Here is a 22,539-nt window from a genome sequence, read left to right as displayed (position 1 = left end):
TGTGGATACTCTTGTCCACACCTCACCTTGTGGACCTTGGGTTTGTCTGTTGAAGGTTCGGTGAGTATCTGGGGGCAAATTCTGCACAGTCTCTATATAAATGAACTTGGGCTGTTTGAACAGGGAACATAGGGCCATAGTGCCTAGACCACGATACAGAAGGGGTTTCAGGGATCCTAGTGGGCATGTGCTTTTGGCCATGGAGTCTTGTGGCCTGGGGCTAAGGATGGCACCACCTACAGGATTAGAATGAGCATTTATTGCAAAATATGTATAATTTTGCATTTATAAAGTATTAATATCACATAAATGAAAAGACTTCTAGCAGGAAAGTTTCAGCTTCCACTTCAGCCTGGATCATGTCCATGTTACACAGTGACAAGAGTGAGACCTACCAGGTAGGATGATGCCTTATGGTTCTTGTCTCTCCAGGGTGAAGCCCAGTCTGTTTTTACTTAAATATTTATTTGTTTGATAACATATATTAAAAAATATTTATATTGGTTACTTCTTTTTTGCTTACGTATTAGCTTAGCCATGTTTGTAATATCTGTATGCAGACATGACTTCCTGTCTTTGTAGAACTGACACTTTAATAGGAAGAAACCGGAAATAAGGATAAAATATATAAAATTGTTAGGTTCCTTGAAGGTGGCTTGCTCTCCTGTCATTTATATATAAAATGTGCCCCTGCCAGGGACTAGACACTTTGCCTTCACCAGAGATACAGATGGGGGAGGAGTGGTAACCAAACAAGATGTGGTGTGGAGCACCATTAGTTGCAGGGAATACTTGTGCCCTCTGGGACTGAGGTTCAGGACTTTCCTTTTCATTCAATTCATCACTTGTCTACTCATTCTCCATTGTATGTGAGGCATTGTCCCAGGCTCTCTGAGAGGTTAAACATATAAATTGAAACTTTTTAGTCCTTTAGCATTTATGATCTCCTGGAGGTAATAGGTTAAAATTTGAGATCAGTTCTTGGTGTCTGATGAGTACTTGCATGTTAGCAGTTTTCATGTACCTGCCTGCATTCCTGTCAACAAAATGAACTCTGCCCCATGCCCTCTACTGTCTCCTTCACTGGGGTAGGGGGAAATCTTGTCTGAACCAAGCCACTCAGTGGGTGTGTATTGAAAGAATTCTTTTTACCGCCCTGGAATGCTGTCCTTGGGATTCAGCTGACTTCTCTCAATGGGGACTCATACATCAAGAGGGCTGTAGTATAATTATCTCAGCTACTGTGAAGCCACTGAAAGGCACTTGCTGAATCCGGGTGTAAATTTATTGTGAAGTTTAACAAAGGAAATGTCACCTCCTCCTTTCCTTTTTTTCCCCCGCTTATACTTGGATTGCATTTAAAAGTTTTCTGTTGGGATAAATATGCTATTTGATCTATTAAATGATCTATTCTGGTTTGGGATATGTAAATACCTTCTGAAGCACAGGAGATTCCTTGGCTGTTTTATCTCCCTTTGTGGGGATGGTCTGGTTCTTTTTTTGATAATTAAAATAAAACAGCTAGAATGAAAAGTACAAACAATTGTGGTGAGCCATAATTAGGATAATCAGGAATTTCTCACCCAGTTGATAAAGGGGTCAGCCAATCTTCACCGAGTATTTATCATAATCAACTACCCTCTGTGGCTTATCCCTACTATTATGATTCTTGTATATTTACTACAGTCTTTATGCAGATGTTGGTTAATTTTTACATATGAGATATAAGGGGTGAACTTTTTCTGTTAAAGAAATTCAGGAGGTGGTTGTAGAAAACTGAGTAGAAAGAATGTTAAACCCGATTTTATGATTTTTCTTATAAAAAAGTAATTGTGATTTTAAAGAATCTAAAAGCAGTACATTTTGGGGTTCATATTTTATCTTTCAGGGGAGAATCCATTTGCATATAATCTTGTTTTGAGCAACAAGAGTCCTGGCAGCAGTTCCATTTCTAACTAGTTATGGTCCTGGGCAAGTTTCTCAACAGATCTGGCTCCTCCCTATAAAAGGAATGTTCTAATTTTTTTATTTCATAGGATTCTTCTAGGTTTAAAGTTCAGTGATTGGACAAAAAGAACTTTCTGTTGAAGCTACATAATGTTTCAGAGCCCTGGTGTGTACTATAATCATTCAAGAGGCTTTTTTTTTTTTTTTTTTTTTTTTTTTTTAGATTAATGCATGTGGGCCTTGTCTATCAAGATTCTGATTTAGTCAGGGTAAAGTGGAGTCTTAGGACACAGATTTTTTATAAAGGTTCTCCATAGATTCTTCTGATGCACAGCAAGAATCGAGAACAATCAGTTTGCTCTCAGTTCTTCTAAAAAGGGAAGTGTAGTATGAGTCCTTGAGAATTTAAGAAAACTGTGGAATTTTTCCTGAGAAAACTATATGTACACAAATTTTGAATGTGTAATTTAAGGCCGTTCTTGTACCCTGTATTTAACAAATCTTAAAAGTCCCCGATCTAGAAGCTGCATCTAGGACTCTGTTTTTATAAACTACTGCAATCAAATGCATAATGTCAAATATAATGGAATCACAATGACCACTGTTATGTCTGTTGGAAATGCCATTGAGATTCAGAGACACAGGAATTGGTGTTGAAACTAGGAAATAGTGTGAATAGGAGACTTTTAAAACATTTTTTTGCCTTGGCCTTATTTACTGAGATCTGACCTTTCTGATAGGTTTCATGACTCCTTTGGAATGCAAAGTTGGGGATAACTAATATTTGCCACTAGGCAGTATTTATTTAGTGATGTGAGAACCTAGGGCCATGCGTCGACTGCGTGTGTGATTATTAACAGGACCCAGGAAAATGCTACCAGAAATAATGGCACCTTTGTTATCACAGTGATGTTTTTTTCTTTTCTTTGCCAATGACACTGAAGAAAAAGTGATATTTGTTATCAAATTGGGCAGGGAATTTACAAATGATAACGAGTGAGAGGGACTGCATTCTTGTTAGTATCTCACTCTTGTAGTCCTAACTAGCTGTCTCCTATGGAAAGATAAAAACACTTGACCAGGGCCATAAATCTGCTCTGTCCCTATCACTAGGGCGTTAGGATGTATACACAGCCTTGACCTCCTCCTACTCTGCTTTTATTGAAATGATGCTTATACTTACTATGTGGTGATAGTTTTAGGAGAGCAGAAGAGACACTTCAGCAGAATTTTCCTAAAGAAGGTAGAGAAGTGGCGTTTTGGAGGGCAGACATATCCTTGTGGTGGTGGTGCCGGCTGCCCTCCTTACCTTACCTGAGAACTTTGTGGGTAGAAGTGGATCGTGAGATGCATCGGCTAAGAGTAAGCATTAAACAAAACCCAAACCCAGCTCTCCAGGGTTCTCTTATTTGATTTCTACTTTTTCCTGTCAATTTCTCTTGCCTTGATTGCTGCCCATATTTTAGGCAGGGGCACATCAGTTTTCATCTGGTAGCATCGGGGTCAGTGATTACGGACACGGAATGGTTGAGGAAAATCAAACTTCTTTATTTTGACAGTGCTCAAGTGAGGTTTTATGGCCCCCTCTGAACTACACAACACTTTGTAGACTGGATATCTCCAGTATATTCTGTGCCTAGCATTTGAAAGGCCAGAATTTGATACCCAAATTACTGTATCACTATCCAGAGTGGAAAGTGTTATTTGGGTAGATTATGAGCAAGTGTGTGGATTGGTTTTGGGGGCACAGTGGATTGGGTTCTGCTGGTCTCCAGGCCCAAGCCTCGTGTTGCACTGTAGTTGACCTGAACTTAGCAGCTGATATGACATCATCTTGAGTATTGCTGGCACATTTTTCTTAGTAGATCTGTATTAAATTATTTTTACTTTTCAAAACATGAAGAATTTTGGCTTGCTTTGCATTCCCTATAGGTATGTCTGGCTGTTTCTGATGAGTGAGGTATTGTCCGCCTGTTTATTTCCTTCCAAGGAAGTATCTGTTAACACAATATGCATTTCAATCATCTTTATTACAGAGCAGTCTGAAAAATCTTGAGGGCAAGTCAGGAAAGCCCCCAAAGCAACTTCTGAAAGACAGGCCTAACAAGATACCAGCAGTTCATATTTCTTTATTTCTGGAGATGTGGCTGGTGATAATGAGAGACCTCACAGAATATTAAGATATTTTATTTAGAACATTATGTTAGGAGATGGGAGCAAAAAGTCTCCAGGTGTTTTTCGTCTCTCAGTACATCTGTCTGTGTCAGGGCAATAGTACAGCACAGGATCACTTTGCTGAATGCATAAATGAAGTTTGCAAAGCTCAGGTCAACTTGGGGTATTTGACCCTTCAAGACTCTTGGTTTATTCACATTTCCTGGTTTGGGGATCTTTCTACAATATTTTGCTATCAAAGATTTCTGATAAGAATGCTATTTTCAATTTCAGATGCTTTAGTAGCATTGGCTTTCCTGGATTTCTGGAAGAGGGATTGAATACCAGAGTCTTTGCTAGGTCCCTCTCTTACTTTATATTAGTTCTTGAGTGCCTAAAATTTGGAGGAATTTTCCTGTACTCTCCGCCTCCATCTCAGTTCTCCTGCCAGGAGCATTGTACACTTAGAGATAGGTGAGGTGGACTTAGATGCCCAAAACCAATTATTAATGGGGCAACCCACATTTTGCTTGGACTTTGTAATTCCTTTCACCCATTCTAGTTCTGACTCCTTCACTGTTTCCTCACAGATATCTAAAGCAATATGATTCCTCCTCACTATATTTATATCTGAAGTAATTAATCATATTTTATCCTATACCAACTGCTCCAAGAGGGGTTTGTAGTTTGTAGTGTATGTTTGACATATAGATATACTCCCCCCCCCCCCCAAAAAAAAAAAAAAACAGGAGGGACAAGGCTGTGGTAAGGAATAGAGGAGAGAAGTGTTCTATGTAAGTGAGGCTACTAATGCTTTGGGGTTTTGATGAGAACTTAGGTAGAACAGGGCCTGCTGACTCTGTGTTCTAGTCACCCATTGTAACTCTACCCAGGCTGGAGTAGGTAGGAGATAGGAGTTACTAATTGGCCTTCTAGAAGTGGAGTTCACTGTGGTTTTGTTGTTGTTGTTATTTATTTTTAAAAAGATTTTATTTATTTATTTGAGAGAGAGAGAGAGCAGGCGTAGAGGGCGAGGCTGAAGCAGACTCCCCTCCTAAGCAGAGAGCCCCATGGTCTGGGATCATGACCTCAGCTGAAAGCAGATACTTAGCCGATTGAGCCACCCAGGCTCCCCTAGAAGTGGAGTTCACTGTTGATGGAAGAACAGTGCATAGTTATTTTTTTTTATGATTGTTTTGGAACATGGCTTACAAACTTTGAAACAAAGGGAACTGTGTAGTGAAACTTCCAATCGGTTTTCAATTACATTTATTACAATACTATATTTTCCTTGTTTGATTTCATCTGTCCCCAGAGACTTCAGTAACTTATTAATCGCTGACTTCTTTGTCTCTAGCCCCTTGGTGGCTCTCTTAAAACCCACATTCCTGTTCTGACTGTTCTGCTATAAGGCTCCATCTAGTTATGTGGGAGACACATCACGTTAGACACCAACAGATTAGAAACAAATTCATTCTCTACACCCAATATTTTCTCCTTATATTGTTTGTCTTTAGAATGGGTCCAAGTTAGAAGCTGGGATTTATCCTTGACGACTCCTTCCTCACAGCCAATTGAGTCACTGTCTTTTCTGTTTCATCTGCTAAATATCCCTGGACTGTGTTTTCATTCACTCTCTTATCATTTCTTGCTGGCAACAGATACTGTCTCCAGAGCTGGATTCTGAAGGAAGTTTCTGATGACTTCTTTCCCTTGCTTCATATCCTCCATGGTAGACAAGACCCTTTCCAAACTGGTTTTTCTGAATTGTCCTCCTGTCTTCTCCCTCCTCATCCTCTGTTTCAAGTGTCCTGGGTCCTACTGTTGTTGAGGAATAATGCTCTTTCCTGTTCTGTCCATGAATGGACCTGTCCTTTTCTTGGTTCCTCCTCCTTTCTCCTCTTCCTCCTGGAGACTGTGCCACTTACTCACCAGCCTAGCCCGGATGTTTTCTCTTGAAGCCTCTGTCAATATTCCTTTGTCTGTGACCCCTTTGTTACAGCAAATAGCATATTAAATTGTCATTGTTTATGTGTCTGTCTCCCTGTTGAACTGGGTGTTTCTAAAGAGCAATGACTGTGTAATGTCTGGCACCCAAAAGACAGTCAGTAAATATTTGCTGAGTGAAGGTAAGGTGAAGATGGAAGCAATGGATGTTAAACATTTTTTTTCTCTTCATGTGGATCATTGTAAAAAGGCATATTTTACATCTATTAACACATAATAATCTGTTGGCATATATTCCTTTAGCTCTTAAAATAACTATATTGTTATCTATCGGAAACGAGAGTGTAATTTTTGCAATTAGATGATACAGAAACACTGGCATCAAATACAATTAGAATATTAAAATATGCCCTAGCCAACTCCTCCTTCATTTGACATATTTGACAGATTATCTCAACCTTGACCTATGTCCTTAGGAAGCCAAACTTTATTTCCTCTAAATTAGAAAGTCTCCTAAGTATTTCAAGAGTCTAAAAGTCATTCACATTTCAGAAATGGAGATCTTTTCAAGCATGAAATGTCTAAACTTATCTCAAAGCAAAAGGAAGCTGGACAGATGGGATCAGGCCAAGGCATACAGAATCCCAACATGGATTTAGTTATGTTTTATAGCACTGAATTCTTAAGATTATTGCTGTTAATAATATATATTGCAAGATGATTAACAGAAAACTAAGGTGAAAAAGATCCTATTGATAAAGTTAATAGTCTTTTAGTGACTTATGAGCAACTGATCAGGGAGTAGTACTTATTTGGTGTGAGCTTGCAGTTTCAGAGTAGATCAAATGATTTCTTAATGCTCCACACCAATATTGGCTGTATTAGAGTGGGAGATACACAAGCCTCAATGAGGCTTACCTTGCGATTTACAAATCAAAGACTTAAATCTCTCTTGATATTAATTAATTAATTAATTAAAGTAGGCTCTATGCCCAGTATGAAGCCCAACATGGGGCTCGAACTCATGACCCTGAAATCCCGAGTCAGATGCTTAACCAACTGAGCCACTCAGGCACCCTTCTCTCCTGATTTTTTTTTTTTAATTTTTAAAAATTTATTTATGATAGGCACACAGTGAGAAAGAGAGGCACTGACACAGGCAGAGGGAGAAGCAGGCTCCATGCACCAGGAGCCCGACGTGGGATTCGATCCCGCATCTCTAGGATCACGCCCTGGGCCAAAGGCAGGCGTTAAACCGCTGCGCCACCCAGGGATCCCTTCTCTCCTGATTTTAATGCACAATGAACTTAGTTAGATTTAATTATAAATTTTTCAAATGTTAGGAGTGCCTGAGTGGCTCAGTTAGTTAAGCATTTGCCTTCGGCTCAGGTCATGATCCTGGGGTCTTGGGATTGAGTCCCTTGTTGGGTTCCCTGCTCTTCGGGGAGCCTGCTTCTCCCCTTGTCTCTGCCTCCTTCTCTCTTTCTTTCTATCTTTCTTTGTGTGTCTCATGAATAAGTAAATGAAATCTTTTTAAAAAATCTTCAAATGTTGTAAATGAAACTGAGTGTCTGTATTTGAATTTTCATTTCCAGATATTTGAAGATGTTTGTGTTACTGATTTGTAGTTTATTTGCATTACAGTCTGAGAATATACATTATATGGTTATAATCTTTTAAAATCTAGATTTTTTAATGGCCTATGTTATGGTCTATTTTTGTCAAATATTTCATTTACTCTTAATGTGTATTTTGTTGGTGTTGGATAGAGTGTCCTCTGTATGTCAAGTATAGATGCAGTTGGTTGATAAATCCAGTTCTTCGCTATCATTATTGATTTTCTGTCTATTTGTTTGACCTATATTACTGAAAGGGGTGGAGTTTGATGTCTCCAACTATAATTGCAGATTTACAGTAGTGCTTCCTTACCTGTGGGTGGTGTGTTCTGAGATCCCCAGTGCAGATAGTACTGGACTCTATCTACACTGTTTTTCAGTATAGATACATACCTATGATAACGTTTAATTTACAAATTAGGCACAGTAAGAGATTAACAGTAATAACTAATATTAAAAATAGAGCAATTCTAACAATATACTGTGATAAGTTATATGAACGTTGGCTCTCTAAAGATCTTACTATACTATACTTACCTTATTGCGATGTGTGATGATAAAATGCCTGTGTGATGAGATGAAGTGAGGTGAACAATATAGGCATTGTGACCATAGTGTTAGGCTACTGTTGATCTTCTGACTGTACCTTAGAAGGAGGATCATTTGCTTCTAGACTGTGCTTGAACGTGGGTAACTGAAACCTCGAGAGCAAAACCATGTATGCAGTGGGGTTTACTGTATCTGTATCTACTTCTCTCTCTCTCTCTCTCTCTCTTTTTTTTTTTTTTTTGGTCAGGTTTGCTTTGTGTATTTTAAGCTCTGTTGTTGGGTGCATATACACATGTCTTCCTGGTGAATCGGTTCTTTTATCATTCATTATGCGGTACTCCATCTTTATCCCTAATAATTTTCTTTGTTCTAAAGACTGCTTTCTCTGATATTTATATAGTCTTTCACCCCAATTTCCTTTTTTTTTTAAATATTTTTAATCTGGGGCACCTGGGTGGCTCAATAAGTTAAGCATTGGACTCTTGATTTTGGCTCAGGTCATGATCTCAGGGTCCTGGGATCAAGCCTTGAGTCCAACTCTGCATTCAGCAGGGAGTCTGCTTGAGGATTTTCTCTCTCCCTCTGCCCGCTCCTTACTTGTGCATGCTCATGCATTCTCTCTCTCAATCTGTCACAAATATTTTTAATCTGCCATAATTATCAATTCACATGCAGCATGGGAGTGAACACTTGATTTAATTTCTCTTAATCATAACATTTTTACAGAGTATAATATGAGGTCCCAGTCAGGATGTGGACATCGATTCAAATCACTGATCTTACTTAGATTCCTACAGTTTTACATGTAACTTGTGTGTGTGTGGGTTTCTGTGCTTACCCCATTGTCAAGATAGAACAATTCCACTGCTACAAGGGGCCTTCCTCTTGTCCTTCCATAACCACACTTGGCTTTCCTCCGCTTCCTCCCAATCCCCAGCCATAGCAACCAGTACTCTGCTCTCCATTTCGATAACTGGAACTTCAAGAATGTTACATACATGGAATCATATAGCACATAACTTTTTGGGATTGGCTTTTTTTCACTCCGCATAATTCCCCAGAGATTCATGTAACCTTGTCCCAATAGTTCTTTTTTTATTGCTGAGTAATTTTTAAATGTTTAATATTGTGAGAAGCTAAACCTTATTTAGTGGATTTCCAAGTGGTTGTATCATTTTATATTCCCACCAGCACTGCATAAATGATCCTGTTTCTCTACATTCTTTCCAGAATTTGATGTTGTCACTTTGTTTTATCGTAACCATTCTGATAGGTTTGTAGTGATACCTCATTGTGGTTTTAATTTGGACTTCCCTGATGGTTACTGATGTTGAAGATCTTTGCATGTACTTATTTGCTATCAGCACATCTTCAGAGAAATGTTGTTCATGTTTTTTTGCCTGTATTGTTTGCTTTTAAGGGTTTTAAAAATTATTTGCATTATATATTTTTCATCCTTTAACTTTTAACCTACCTATATAAATATATTTAAAGTGAATTTATCATAGCACATAGCTGAGTCATTTAAAAAATGCAATTTGAAGGGTACCTGGGTGGCTCCTTCGCTTTAAGTGGCCGACTCTTGGTTTTGGCTCAAATCATGATCTCAAATTCCTGGGATTGAGTCCCATGTCCTCTGGCTCTGCACTCATCAGGGAGTCTGCTTGAGGATTCTTGCCCTTCTTCTGCCCTTATCTCTGCTCATGTACATGGTCCATCTCCCTCACTCTCAATGGAATAAATAGATCTTAAAAAAATTTCAATTTGATTATCTCTGACATTTTATTGCTGTGTTTAGACCATGTGTATTTAATATAAATATTGATATATTTGGATTTAGGTCCACTGGTCCATTATTTTTGTTTAACTTTACTTTTCCTTTCATTCAGTTTTAATATTCCATGTTAATTGTGATTTTGATATCTCTTTGTATAGTTTTATTCCAGCAGTAGCTTCATGGATTACAAAATACATACTTAATTTTTTAACATATAATTTATATCTTACCACTGTATTTGGGCTGTAGAACTCTTCCGGTAGGTCCCTTTCGAGTTCCTTCTTGATGTTCTTGTCTCATATAATATCGACATGTATTGAAAATCCCATCAGGCACTTTTTGCTTTCAACCATCAAGCACATTTTAAAGAGCTCAAGAGGAGAGTAGTCTATTTTATTTATCCAGATATTTACCATTTCTTTTCTTTTTTCTTGTTGTTTATGTTTCCTTCTAGTATCATTTTCTTTGTTTCCGAATTTCTTTTGGTAATTCTTTTAGAGCAGGTCTGCTATCTGCTTCTCTTCATCTGAGAATGTCTTTATTTTGCTGTCATTGCAGATGTTTTTACTGGATATAAAACCTGAGATTACAGTTTGTTAAAGATTTTATGCTACTTCCTTCTTTCTAGCCTCAATGGTTTCTACAAGATATCCACAATCATTCTAATCGTCATTTCCCTATATGTAACATGTCATTTTACTTTGGCTACTTTGAAATTATTTCTTTGTTGTTTTTAATTGTGGTCAAATACACATAACATAAAATTTACTATTTTAACCATTTTGCAGTGTACAGTTCATAGCATTAGTTACAGTCAAATGTTTTGCAGCCATCACCACTGTCTGGTTCCAGAATTTTTTTTTTTTTTTTACCACCTTAAATGCCATGTCTTTAGTCTGTAGCAGTTTGTCTTAGCATAGATGGCTTTGGGTTTACTCTATTTGAGGTTGGCTCAGATTCTTGAATTTGTAGGTTCGTGTCTTTTGTTGAAGGTAGCAAATTTTCCACTCATGTTTTTTCAAATATATTTTTTGCACATTTTTTTTTTAAAGTATACTCTAACCCATCGTGGAGCCCAACATGTTGTTTGATCACATGAACCTGAGATTGAGACCTGAGGCAAAATCAAGAGTCAGAGGCTTACCTTACTGAGCTATCTAGGCACCCCACACAGGTTTTTCCCTATATCCTTCATGCACTTTGATGGCATGAATGTAGACCTTCTTCTGTTATTGAGTTACATGTCTCTGAAGCTCTGTTCATTTATTTTCTGAAATTTTTTTCTCTTCAGATTTGATCATTTCTTAGATTGAGCTTAAAGTCCAATGACTGTCTTCATCTCCCATCTTCACTCTGCTCCTGAGTGATCTAAAAAATTTTGTATGATTGTCGTTTTCAGTTCTAGGATTTACATTTGTTTTCTCTTTATTTTTTATTTTTTAAAGATTTTATTTATTTATGATAGTCACAGAGAGAGAGAGAGAGAGAGAGAGAGAGAGAGGCAGAGACACAGGCAGAGGGAGAAGCAGGCTCCATGCACCGGGAGCCTGACGTGGGATTCGATCCCGCGTCTCCAGGATCGCGCCCTGGGCCAAAGGCAGGCGCCAAACCGCTGCGCCACCCAGGGATCCCTGTTTTCTCTTTATATTCCCCATTTCTTTGTTGAGACATTTTATTTAACATTTGTTTCAAGAATGTTCATGATAGGTCATTGAAACATTTATATAATAGCTGCCTTAAAGACTTTGTCACAGAATTTCAACATCTGTATCATGTCGACATTGGTGTCTGTTGACTATCTTTTCCTGTATGAGTTGAAGTTCTTATGGTACTTGGTATGTTGAGTAATTTTGGAATCTATCCTGAATATTTTGAAGATTACATTATGAGACTCTGGGTTGTGTTTAAATCTTATGAAGAATGTTGATTTTTTTTTTTTTTTTTTTTTTTTTTTTGACCTGGCAGGCATTTGGCCTGGTTAGATTTAGGCTGCAGGTTTCAACCTTTGTTCGGTGGGTGCTTATGCTTCAATATCAGTTTACTTTTCAAAGTCCTCGTAGTACTCTTTAGTTACTTTCTGAGCATGTACCTTCTAGCCGCCCATCTGTTAGTTCATTTCTCAAAACCTTTGGTATGTAATTACAATCTGATCCACCCATTTTGGGCGTGGCGATGATCTGAGCATCTCCCTCTCCATTTTCCTTGTACCTTGCAGTTTCTTGGCGAATCACCTTCTTATTTCTCTAGGTTCTGCTGTGTGCATCTCTATTAGTGCCCAAGCAGCAGAAGGACAGTGTAAAAGAAATGCAAGGGGTTGGCCTCAGTGTCTTCTGATCACAACTTTACGAAGTGGGTAGAAAGATTTTCATCATCAGAGTTTTCATTCTCACTGACTCCTGTTACAGCTCTCTGCCATCACTGCCACAGAACTGTCTAGGGGCAAGAGCATCAGAAAACTGGCAGGAAAGGGAAAATACAGAACAAAGTTGGGGATTTCCATACTCCTGGGAGTGTTAGGAGTCCCCGTTCTCTTTCCATGAGCCAAAATTATTATTATTATTTTTCCTTAAAGATTTTATTTATTTATGAGACACACACACACACACACACACAGGCAGAGACACAGGCAGAGGGAGAAGCAGGGAGCCCTACGTGGGACTCGATCTGGGAATTCTAGGATTACGCCCCTGAGCTGAAGGCAGCACTAAACCACTGAGGCACCTGGGCTGTCCACTATCAAGCACTTGTAGCTTTCACCTACTTGAGTGCAATGCTCATTTGTAGGATTCTGGCTATATTAAGGTCAGGCTAAAAGATTCTCCTGGTCAATAAATGGTAAGTAAACCCACTGCCACTTGGTGCTTTAGTCCCATCGGTCTTTTTTGATTTGCCTACTTATTCCTCAGAGTTTTCAAACTCTATATCATGATTTGATATGCTTATTTATTCCTCAGAGTTTTCTCCTCTATATTATGTGTTCAGATTGTATAGTTCTGTTCAGTGGAAGAGGTGCTTGAAATATGCTTATATTTCATCTCACCCAGAACCAGAAGTCTGACCTAATTCCTGTTGACTTTTGAACAATAGAGATGGCTTTTTCTCTCCCCTACACTAATGGAGTCATGCATGTAAGTTGTGAGGACTATTAATTTCTATATTGTTTTTGAGTTGTATATAGTTTTAGGTAATCTAAATTATCACAAGACAGGTTTTTTTGTATATAGGAATATGGGAATCTAGGTAAGGGGACAAAATTTAAAAAGCATATGATATCATATGAGTATGTGTGCATAAATACACTCATATTCACACATAATGATATCCTATGAGTATGTGTGCATAAATACACTCATTCACACATAATGATATCATATGAGTATGTGTGCATAAATACACTCATATTCACACATAATTTTGATAAGCTTAATTTAAAATCAGACAAAACTTTCAGTGATTATATAATTAAACTCAAGCAGTGGCATGCTGTACTTAGTATGTCATTCCTATCCTAAAGGATAAACATCAGTGATCCGAGAGCATATGAATCTCTGTCCAATGGTTGAGGTGTAAACTAATTTTCCTGCTTCACCATGTTTCATATTCTTGGCATTGAGCAGAGAGGAAACTTACAAAAATAGCTAAAAGGAGTGAGTGATAGAGTAAAAAAAAAAACCCTCACGTCTAGTAAAATCTGGCCTATTTTCCAAGGGGATCAGAAGAGGAGATTTTGCTGCTTTGTGATTTAGTTGTGGGTTAGTCAAGGGAACTGAATCTATTTATGTCTTTCAGGCCGAGAAGGATTTAATACAGGGCATTGAGTTACTATTGTTAAAAGGACTGGAGGGGAAAATCCAGATCAGGGACTGCAGGAGACCACGACTGCCAGTCCTGGTGTGTGTGTTCATTTGTCCCAACATTGCCCACCGAGTCACTTCAGAACTGCTCTGCCCTATGCTGCTTCCACTACAGGAGCTAGTGCATCTCACCGAAAGAACATAACCCTAGAATCTTGCTGGGCCAAAGGAGTCTGAGTAATGTAAATTTCCAGGCTTGCAGCCTCACTGGTAGGGTTAGAGCTTAGAAAAACAGGGATGATAATTAATGTAAATGTTTAATTCCATGATATTTTAATATTTGTTTTTATCTTATAAATGTGTCGTCTGGTAAACAAGATTCTAAGCTGCTGGAGGGTAGCGATGGTTTTTGTATTCTTCATAACTCCACACAGCACAGCACACGTAGCCTTGGGCTTCCTTAGTGTTCTTTTCCTATAATTAAGACCAGAACAGCAAGCATGCCTTCAAATAGCAGACTGATGTTCTTATATCACATTAGTTCCAGAGTGATTGATTAAAGGGGTCTTCTCTTTAGTCCCTGGGGCAAAAGCCAGAGAAACTCAATCCTATATTCCACAGAATTCCTGGGCCTACATCATTATCTCCCATTCATCTGCTTTTTATTTTTATTTTTAAATTTTTTTAAAAAGATTTTATTTATTTATTCATGGGAGCCACATTGAGAGAGGCAGAGACATAGGCAGTTGGAGAAGCAGGCTCCCTGTGGGGAGTCTGGTGCAGGACTCGATCTCAGGATCCCAGGATCACTCCCTGAGCCAAAGGCAGACGCTCAACTACTGAGCCACCCAGGTGCCCCTCATTTGCCTTTTAAAGAACAAAATTGTCTGTCTTAGGAGGTGATGGCTATGGAGGCAGAAGTATATGCAGGTAGGTTAGTGGGTACTCATCCAAGTGACTTCACATCTCTCATCCAGGGGATTGTCTGCATTGTTATGGAGTCAGACAGGCAATTTTTCACTCACCCCCTCAGCTGTATTAAGGAAAGATCAAAGCATTCTGCTGTAAACCTTTTTGTATTTTTTCTAGTCTAAGTATAACACATCTTTTAAAGCAAAGTCACATGAAACCTGGCTACTTAAATATTGCAGAGATTTTGGCATATTTCCATCTGGCCTATCTTCAGTCTTGTCTTTAATGGTTAGTTTGCATAGATGGCTGAATCTTTGTAAGATCTTTGATTGTGTCCTGGTATACTAATTAGATCTGCCACAATTTACCTTTTTTTCTTGAGTATTCCTGTTTTGTCATTATAAATAATGCTCCAGGGCCTATCATGCCTAATATGTGGTTGTTTTTTTGTTTTTTGTTTTTTTATATTTGGTATCCTTTCCTCAATGTTCTAGAAGCAGAGCTACTGGAGGCAAGTAAATGAAGCATTTATTTTCCTTTATATTTAACATTTTTCTTTTGTGCATGTATGTTATAAACAAATCATAAATGCATGGCTCAAAGAAGCTAGAGATTCTCACATGGGCAGCCCCAGAGTCATTGCCAGCGCCTCTGAAACCATCCTCATGCCTTCCCTTAGATTAGTTTTGCCAGATTTTGAATTATATATAAATGGAATATCATTGTTTATAGTCTTTCAAATGTGCCCCCCCACCCCCACATCCTATTTGAAAGGTTCAAGGGGTTTCTCTTATTTATTTTAGCCATCATGTAAAATATCACTCTATTGACCGTTCATTCTACCATTAATGGATGTAGGTTCTTTCCAGTTTGGAGCATGAATAATGATGCTCCTAAAACCTTTATTGTTTTTGTACAAATCTTTTGATGCATGTGCATATGGTTTTGTAGGTAGGTGCATATTCACACAAACAAACCTGCTCCAGGAGCAACATTGCTGAGTATGAGGTTTTTGTACACTCAAATGACATTGCCATAGAGATTTTGAAGCTAGTTGTACCTTTTTATGCTACCAGGACAAGCATATGAAGTTTTGTTGGAGAAGGTCATTGAGAAGATGTGACTGCCAGTTGACCTGTGAGCCTGGACCTAGGCAGTCAGAGGCTCTTCATTGCTGCACAGCACGCTCCCTCTCCTCCCCACTCCTAGAATGTGGGTCCCTCTTGCCTTTCCTGCTCCCACAGGCTGCTCTAAGAAGACAGCCTTGAGATAGTGACATCGTCTGGAGACCGCCTTTGTCGTATATGTGACTGAACCCAGTTAGGGTCTCTCTGCAAACTTCCAAGATATGATGTATTGGGCGGGGGGGGGGGGGGGTGATCCATTGGTCTTGCTGGGACCCAAGACAAGCCTCATATGTAAGTTCCTTTTGCTTTATTAAAACTGCCACCTCCAACCTGGGATAGCCTGCCTCTCTATCTTTCTCTCTCTACAGTGAGAGTTCAGTGCTGAAGAGGGTTGAGATTATACCTGGGAAGCTCCTCAGGAGATTGTGAACCAACAGGTTTCTCATTACTCTACATTTGTGTCAACATTTGCTGTTGCCAGACATGTTCATTTTTGCCATTCTGGTGGGTTCATAGAAGTATCTCATCATTTTTAAAATTTATTTTTTCCTCTACTGGCTGGCTAATGAAGTCATCAGTCTTTTTTTCTAGTTTTTATTTTAATTCCAATTAGTTAACACACCGTGTTATGCTGGTTTCAGGTGTACAATACAGTGATCCAGCACTTTCATACAACACCCAGTGCTCATCAAAGCTAGTGCACTTCTTAATCCCCATCATCTATTTGCCCCTTATCCTCTAGTTACCATCAGTTCTCTATAATCAAGAGTCTGTTTCTTGATTTCTTCTTTTTTTTTAAGATTAAAAAAAAATTAGAGTGAGCGTGTGAGAATACAAGCAGAGGGGGCGTAGCAGAGGGAGAGGGAGAAGCAGGCTCACCACTGAGCAGGGAGCCTGACTTGGGTCTCAATCTCAGGGCTCTGGGATCATGTCTGCCAAAATGAAGGCAAATACTTAACCAACCGAGCCACCAGGTGCCCCTGATTCTTGATTTCTTTCTTTTTTCCCCTTTGTTTCTTTGTGTCTTAAATTCCACATATGAATGAAATCATATGGTATTTGTCTTTCTCTAATTTCATTAAGCATTATACCCTCTAAATCCATTCATGTTGCAAATGGAAAGATTTTGTTGCTTTTTATGGCTGATTAATATTCCATTGTGTGTATCTATATCTATATCTTTATATCTATATCATCTATCTACATATATACATGCATATATACTGCACCTTTATCCATTTATCAATTGATGGATGCTTGGGCTATTATAAACAATGCCATTATAAACTTTGGGGTGCTGGATCCCTTTGAGTTAGTATTCTGCATTCTTTGGGTGAATATCTAGCCAACAACTTTTCTTATACTTAGTGCACATGTGGATACCCTCTTTTTGAACAACTTGATCAAATTACTTGCTCATTTTTTATTGAATTTTACTTCAATTTTTTGAGTTGTAAGAGTTCTCTGTGTACTTTGGAAATGAGCCCTTTGATAGTTAAGTGTGTAACAAATATCTTTGCCCACTCTGTGGCTTGCCTTTTTGCTCTCCTAGTGGTGCCTTTTGTTGAATAGGAGATATTAATATTAATGTCCTCAAATTCATCAGTCTTTTCCATTGTGATTAATGCCATTTGTGTCGTCTTGAGTATTTTTTTCTATCTCCAAATCATGGGGATATTCTGTGTCATTTTCTGGAAACTTTATTGTTTTATTTATTTATTTTTTTAAAAAAGATTTTATTTATTTATTCATGAGAAGACAGAGAAAGAGAGGCAGAGACACAGGCAGAGGGAGAAATAGGCTCCATGCAGAGAGCCCGACATGGGACTCGATCCCAGGTCCCCAGGATCACAGCCTGGGCCGAAGGCAGCGCTAAACCGCTGAGCCACCCGGGCTGCCCTGTTTTATTTTTCATATGTAGATCTACATCCCACTCAGAATTGGCATTTATGTAAGCTGTGAAATAAAGGACCACTTTATTGTAACCAGTCATTTGTTGAAAGTACCATCCTTTTCCTAAATGGCTTGCAGGGCCACTTCACCATAAATCAACTTCCTGTGTATGTTAGCTCTTTCTCATCTCATGGTAGAGCATTGGATGCTCTGGTGATCTCCACCTGCTTCTCCCTCTGGCTGGGCTCCATACACTGATTATCTTTACAATCTTTTATGGAATACCAGTACACACCTCTCTGACCAAAAATATGCTGGGTTACCACTTTTACCTGATTCCTTAATAAATTTGACATTCAGGTTATATCTCTCTCTATATAAAATGAGTAACCTGGTAGGTTTCTTTACAGCTCTAAAAAGCTTGTATGCTGTGACTTCCTTGTCATTACTCATTATGTGTTATTGACTCAAATAATTTCAATCCATCACTTTCAGTTATTTTTTTTCTGCTCCTAAACTCTTCATTAGAGCTACCTCAAAAAAGAAAGATGGATTAATTTAATATGATTTTGCCTTCCAGTTATCTCTTTTCATTTTCTGGTAAAGGTGGTTGACAATCAGTAAAAGTATCAAAATTGAAAGAGAGTAGGTAGGGATAGCTGTGAAGAGCTGATGAGGAAAAGAAGCAGAGGATTGGACCCATCCACAAAGATAGTAACCTCTTCTTAACTAATTTGGGGCCAGCTTTGAATGTGGATTAGGAGGTTGGGTGTGGGTGGGGTATTTTATGATACTTGAGAATCATCCATTTTCCAAAAATATATTTGTATTCTCCAATTTTGCTTCTGGAATCCTTCAGGTAGCCTCTTTTATGAGCATGCATTATTTCTTCACCTCTCCAAAGATGAACTTGCAAAAAACTTTTATCAAAAAAGTTATCCTACATTTTAAAAATGAGAATAAAAAGAAAGGATAAACATTGCAAATACAGTGCTTTAAGAAGTGGCATTGACATCTTTTAAGTCTGATCTTGTTGGCTAGGGTGCACATGTATTTTTGCTAAAGGTTAACTAAATTGTTTAGACATCTCTAAGGCTGGACATCCATCTGCTGTATCCAGCTGATTAATGTGCTAGATTTCTGGAGAAAATTCCTTTAATTACTTATTATGAACTGAGAGTGGCTAATTTTGTAAAGTGAAATTGCTCTATGAAGTTCTTGGCAACCCAGGGAGTTAGCAAATAATCGTCTCTACAAGAAAAAGAGCCCTGGATTATTTGAAATGCGGTGGAACTTAGTTCTAAAACTGCTATTGGTATAACATTGACAATTTATGAAGCTGTTTTTCTTTTTATTTGCTTCTGCAACCATATAGCAATGTTATGAGGACAGGAATATTATGTTTTTAAAAAGAAGGAAACAGAAGCTCAGGGATTTCAAGGACTTAGGCCCAAAGGCATTCAACGAGCAAGCTGGTAGTAATAACAGCTAGGGTTTATTGAGTGCTTACTGTTTTCTGAGAGCTTTTCTAAGTGCTTTACACATATTAAATTTTTAAATCTTCACACTCGTCCTATTAGAGAGGTACTGTCATGATCCTTGTTTTACCCATGGGGACATGGAGATACAAAGATACCATATCCAAGATCCTGGTATGCTACAGCAGCCTATGTAACCTGAGTTGAGGCCATACCGCTACACTGCACTGACCAGGCTTGAACCTTTGGTTTTGATTTCACAGTCAGGGTTCCTTGGTCTTTACCACTGTGCCACATGGTAATGTTGCTCATTTTGATATATGTGGATTGAGATCCTCCACTCTTCACACAAGGGTCCTGGTTTTCAGTCTTTGGTGATAGGGATTCAATGTCTGTCAAATGGATTAGGCTTCAAATGATGATTATTCTTCTCCTATGTCCCCTGTGTTTTTACTGGTCACCATTGAAGTCTCCTGTTGCTTTTCGGCACTGTGTGGTTGCTCATGTGTCCTCCATCACAGACCTCCTGGCTGTAGCCTTCCATCCTGAAGATCCCACCTCTGACTGTATCTATGACATGGGGGCCCTCCGTGCTTTTCTGACTATCCACAGGATTCATCACTGTCCCTCATGAACATTTCTCCTCTGGCTTCTCTATGTTCTGGTAACACCTCTGTGGGTGTGTGGGCTGAGTTGTCTTTCTACACCCAGATTCCACACTGCCAGTGACTACTTACATCTTTTGTTTTCCACATGTTCATGACTTTGTATTGGGAATTGGGAGTCTTTTTATTTTTATGATTTTATTTATTTAAGAATATGAAAGAGAGCATGAGCTGGGGGGGGCGGCGGGGCAGGAAGAAGCAGACTCCCTGTTGAGCAGGGAGCCTGCTGTGGAGCTCCATCCCAGAATTCTGGGATCATGACCCACGCAGAAGGCAGATGCCTAACTGACTGAGCCACCCAGGCACCCCTGGACAAACCACTTAAAACAAAAAAAGGTTTACTGATTTTAGAGAGAGAGCAGGGGGAAGGGCAGAGAGAGAGAATCCTCAAGCAGACTCGCCTCACAGGGCTGGATCCCAGAACCCTATGATCATGACCTGAGCTCAAAGCAGACACTTAACCAACTGAGCCACACAGGTGCTCTGTGTTGGAAATATGGATTCCATTTCCATAGTCTAATTGTCAGTCCCTGCATTGTGTTAATTTGTTCTAATGACAGAGCGTAGAGTGTTGTCCATGATAGGGCATATCTTCCCCCTCTCTCATATTTTTTTCTTCAAAATTTTCTTAATTTTTCTTCTCCTTTGGTTCTTCATGTAAGTTTTAAGATTGACTTGTATTCCACAATGTACAATACAGTGTCGAGGTTTGCTTGAATTTAGGGTTGCTCTCTCTCAGTCTCTCTATTTTGGTAAGAATTATTTGTGATGTGTTTTATCAGCAGGCTCATGAGGCCTGTTTATTTTTATGATTTTAGCAGCCATTATGGGTCATTACTTAGATGCATCATTTTCTTTGGGTTTCCAAACTGGTGATGTTCTAATTCTTCAATTATTAGCTGTGATATTTCAATAAAGAGAAACTATGCTAGTATGTAATTTTAAATTTTTATTGGCATAAATGGTTTAATGCCTGATGTGTGTATCCATTTTGATAGTGTGCCTTTTCTATTTTTCATTATATTGACAGCAGATCATGTGTCTTAATAATGTTCAAAAGAACTTTGGGTTTAGTTCATCGCCTGTACTTTTTTTTTTTTACATATTTTTCTTATGCTTCTAGTTTCTTTTTTTTGTGTGTTCTTTATTCATCTTAAGTTGGGTAGTTAGCTCGTTACTTTTCCTTTCTTCTCGTATAAATGCTTAATATCTCTTTTCTATTTTAGTAATTTTAAGAACAAGTACCGTGTGATATGGATCTTTGAATTTTTATGAAGACCTCATTTATGACAGTACAGAGTTGATTTTAGTATCTGTTCCCTGTGTATTTGAAAAGAATGGATATGCTCTACATGCTGGCTACAAGATTCTATATGCATTTATTGGATAGCTGATTTTAATGTTTTATATCCTTACTAATATTTTACTCAATTAAACCTTGAAACTGTATTATCCATTGTGGAATACGACAAGTCAATCGTAAAACTTACATGAAGAACCAAAGGAGAAGAAAAATTAAGAAAATTTTGAAGAAAAAAATACAGGGGAGGGGGAAGATATGCCCTATAACAGGACAACACTCTACAGTATTTGATAAAAGTATGTTAAAATCTCATTAGAATTTTGGATTTGACAGGATCTTGTCATAACTTTTTTGCATTTTGTTTTTAAGGCTATATTTGGTGAATATAAGCTTATGAATGTTACAGGTGCATTTTTTAAAATGATGTAGAGTCCATATTTAACCCTTCAGGTGTTTTGCTTGAATTCTACTTTTTCTGATGTTAATTATAACACAGCCTTACTTCTGGTTATTTGCCTTGCCAGGACTATCTTCTCTGATTGTTTTATATTCAGGTTTTCTTGGTGTATTATTTCAGTTTTTTCTTTTAAGCCATTATCAGACTCTTTGAGTGAGTGTGTTTTATCAAGACACACTTATTATAATTACATATTTTTTTCTACCTCTTTACAACTTAGTCATTCCTATTTACCCCCTCTTTTCTTTTTAGGTTTTCTTCTGTATTTCCTGATATAAGTCTCCCCCTGACCCCACTGGAATGCATGGTGAGATTTCTAATGTTTTCCAGAGATTGCTTTTAAGTGTTTAATATCCTATGTAACATATAACTATACAGCTTCCTAATGAAATAAGTAGTTCTTCAGTATGTTTACCTTCTTCCTAACTGAGGTAAGGCATGCTAAATTTCTCTTCAATCTATTAAATGACCCCTCTCATCTTGTGTTTGTTGCTAGAGTTTGAACTTACATCTTAACATAAAAAAAAAATTGGTTAGTACTTTATCAGTCAGTCCATCACATTTACTGTATTTTGCCAATTGTTTCATTTGTTTCATATATCCCCATGCTTGTATAACCCATTGACTTCAGTTTTTATTTTACTGAAGTCCATCTTCTAAATTTGTGGGGTTTTTTTTGTTTGTTTGCTACCGTTTTTCTTGGGTCTCTTTTTACATTTTCCTGCAAGAGAAATTTAAAAATTGTTATATAATATTTAATATATACTGAGTACACACATGCACACATACTATTGTATATATAATATTATATGTTATATGTTATGAAGCATGCTGTTAAATGAATACCAGTTAATTCATCACAGGCATTTCCAATGCAGTTTCCTTTACCTGTGTATAACCTTTTACTTCCTCCCCAGAAA

The 22,539-nt window shown here is 38.1% G+C and overlaps 1 protein-coding gene across 10 annotated transcripts in view; it reads left to right on the top strand.

Annotated features, from left to right (window-relative positions):
• Positions 1–22,539, top strand: part of LOC144306748 (uncharacterized) — a 476,591-nt gene that overhangs the window by 202,092 nt on the left and 251,960 nt on the right. For 9 of the 10 annotated variants that reach the window (XR_013373827.1, XM_077886290.1, XM_077886293.1 and 6 more), the window contains one exon: positions 21,872–21,926. The exons of the other annotated variant lie outside the window; for it this stretch is intronic. Coding sequence is in view for 8 of the 9 variants with exons in the window: in XM_077886290.1 (XP_077742416.1) it covers positions 21,872–21,926 (55 nt within the window). In the remaining variant the exon portion in view is untranslated. The remainder of the gene's footprint in view (positions 1–21,871; positions 21,927–22,539) is intronic. 10 annotated transcript variants of the gene reach the window in all.

The sequence above is a fragment of the Canis aureus genome, chromosome 37 (genome assembly GCF_053574225.1).
Source record: "Canis aureus isolate CA01 chromosome 37, VMU_Caureus_v.1.0, whole genome shotgun sequence".
Classification (NCBI taxonomy): Eukaryota; Metazoa; Chordata; class Mammalia; order Carnivora; family Canidae; genus Canis; species Canis aureus.
The sequence above is the reverse complement of the archived record's forward strand: the minus strand, read 5'-3'. Positions and strand labels throughout refer to the sequence as shown.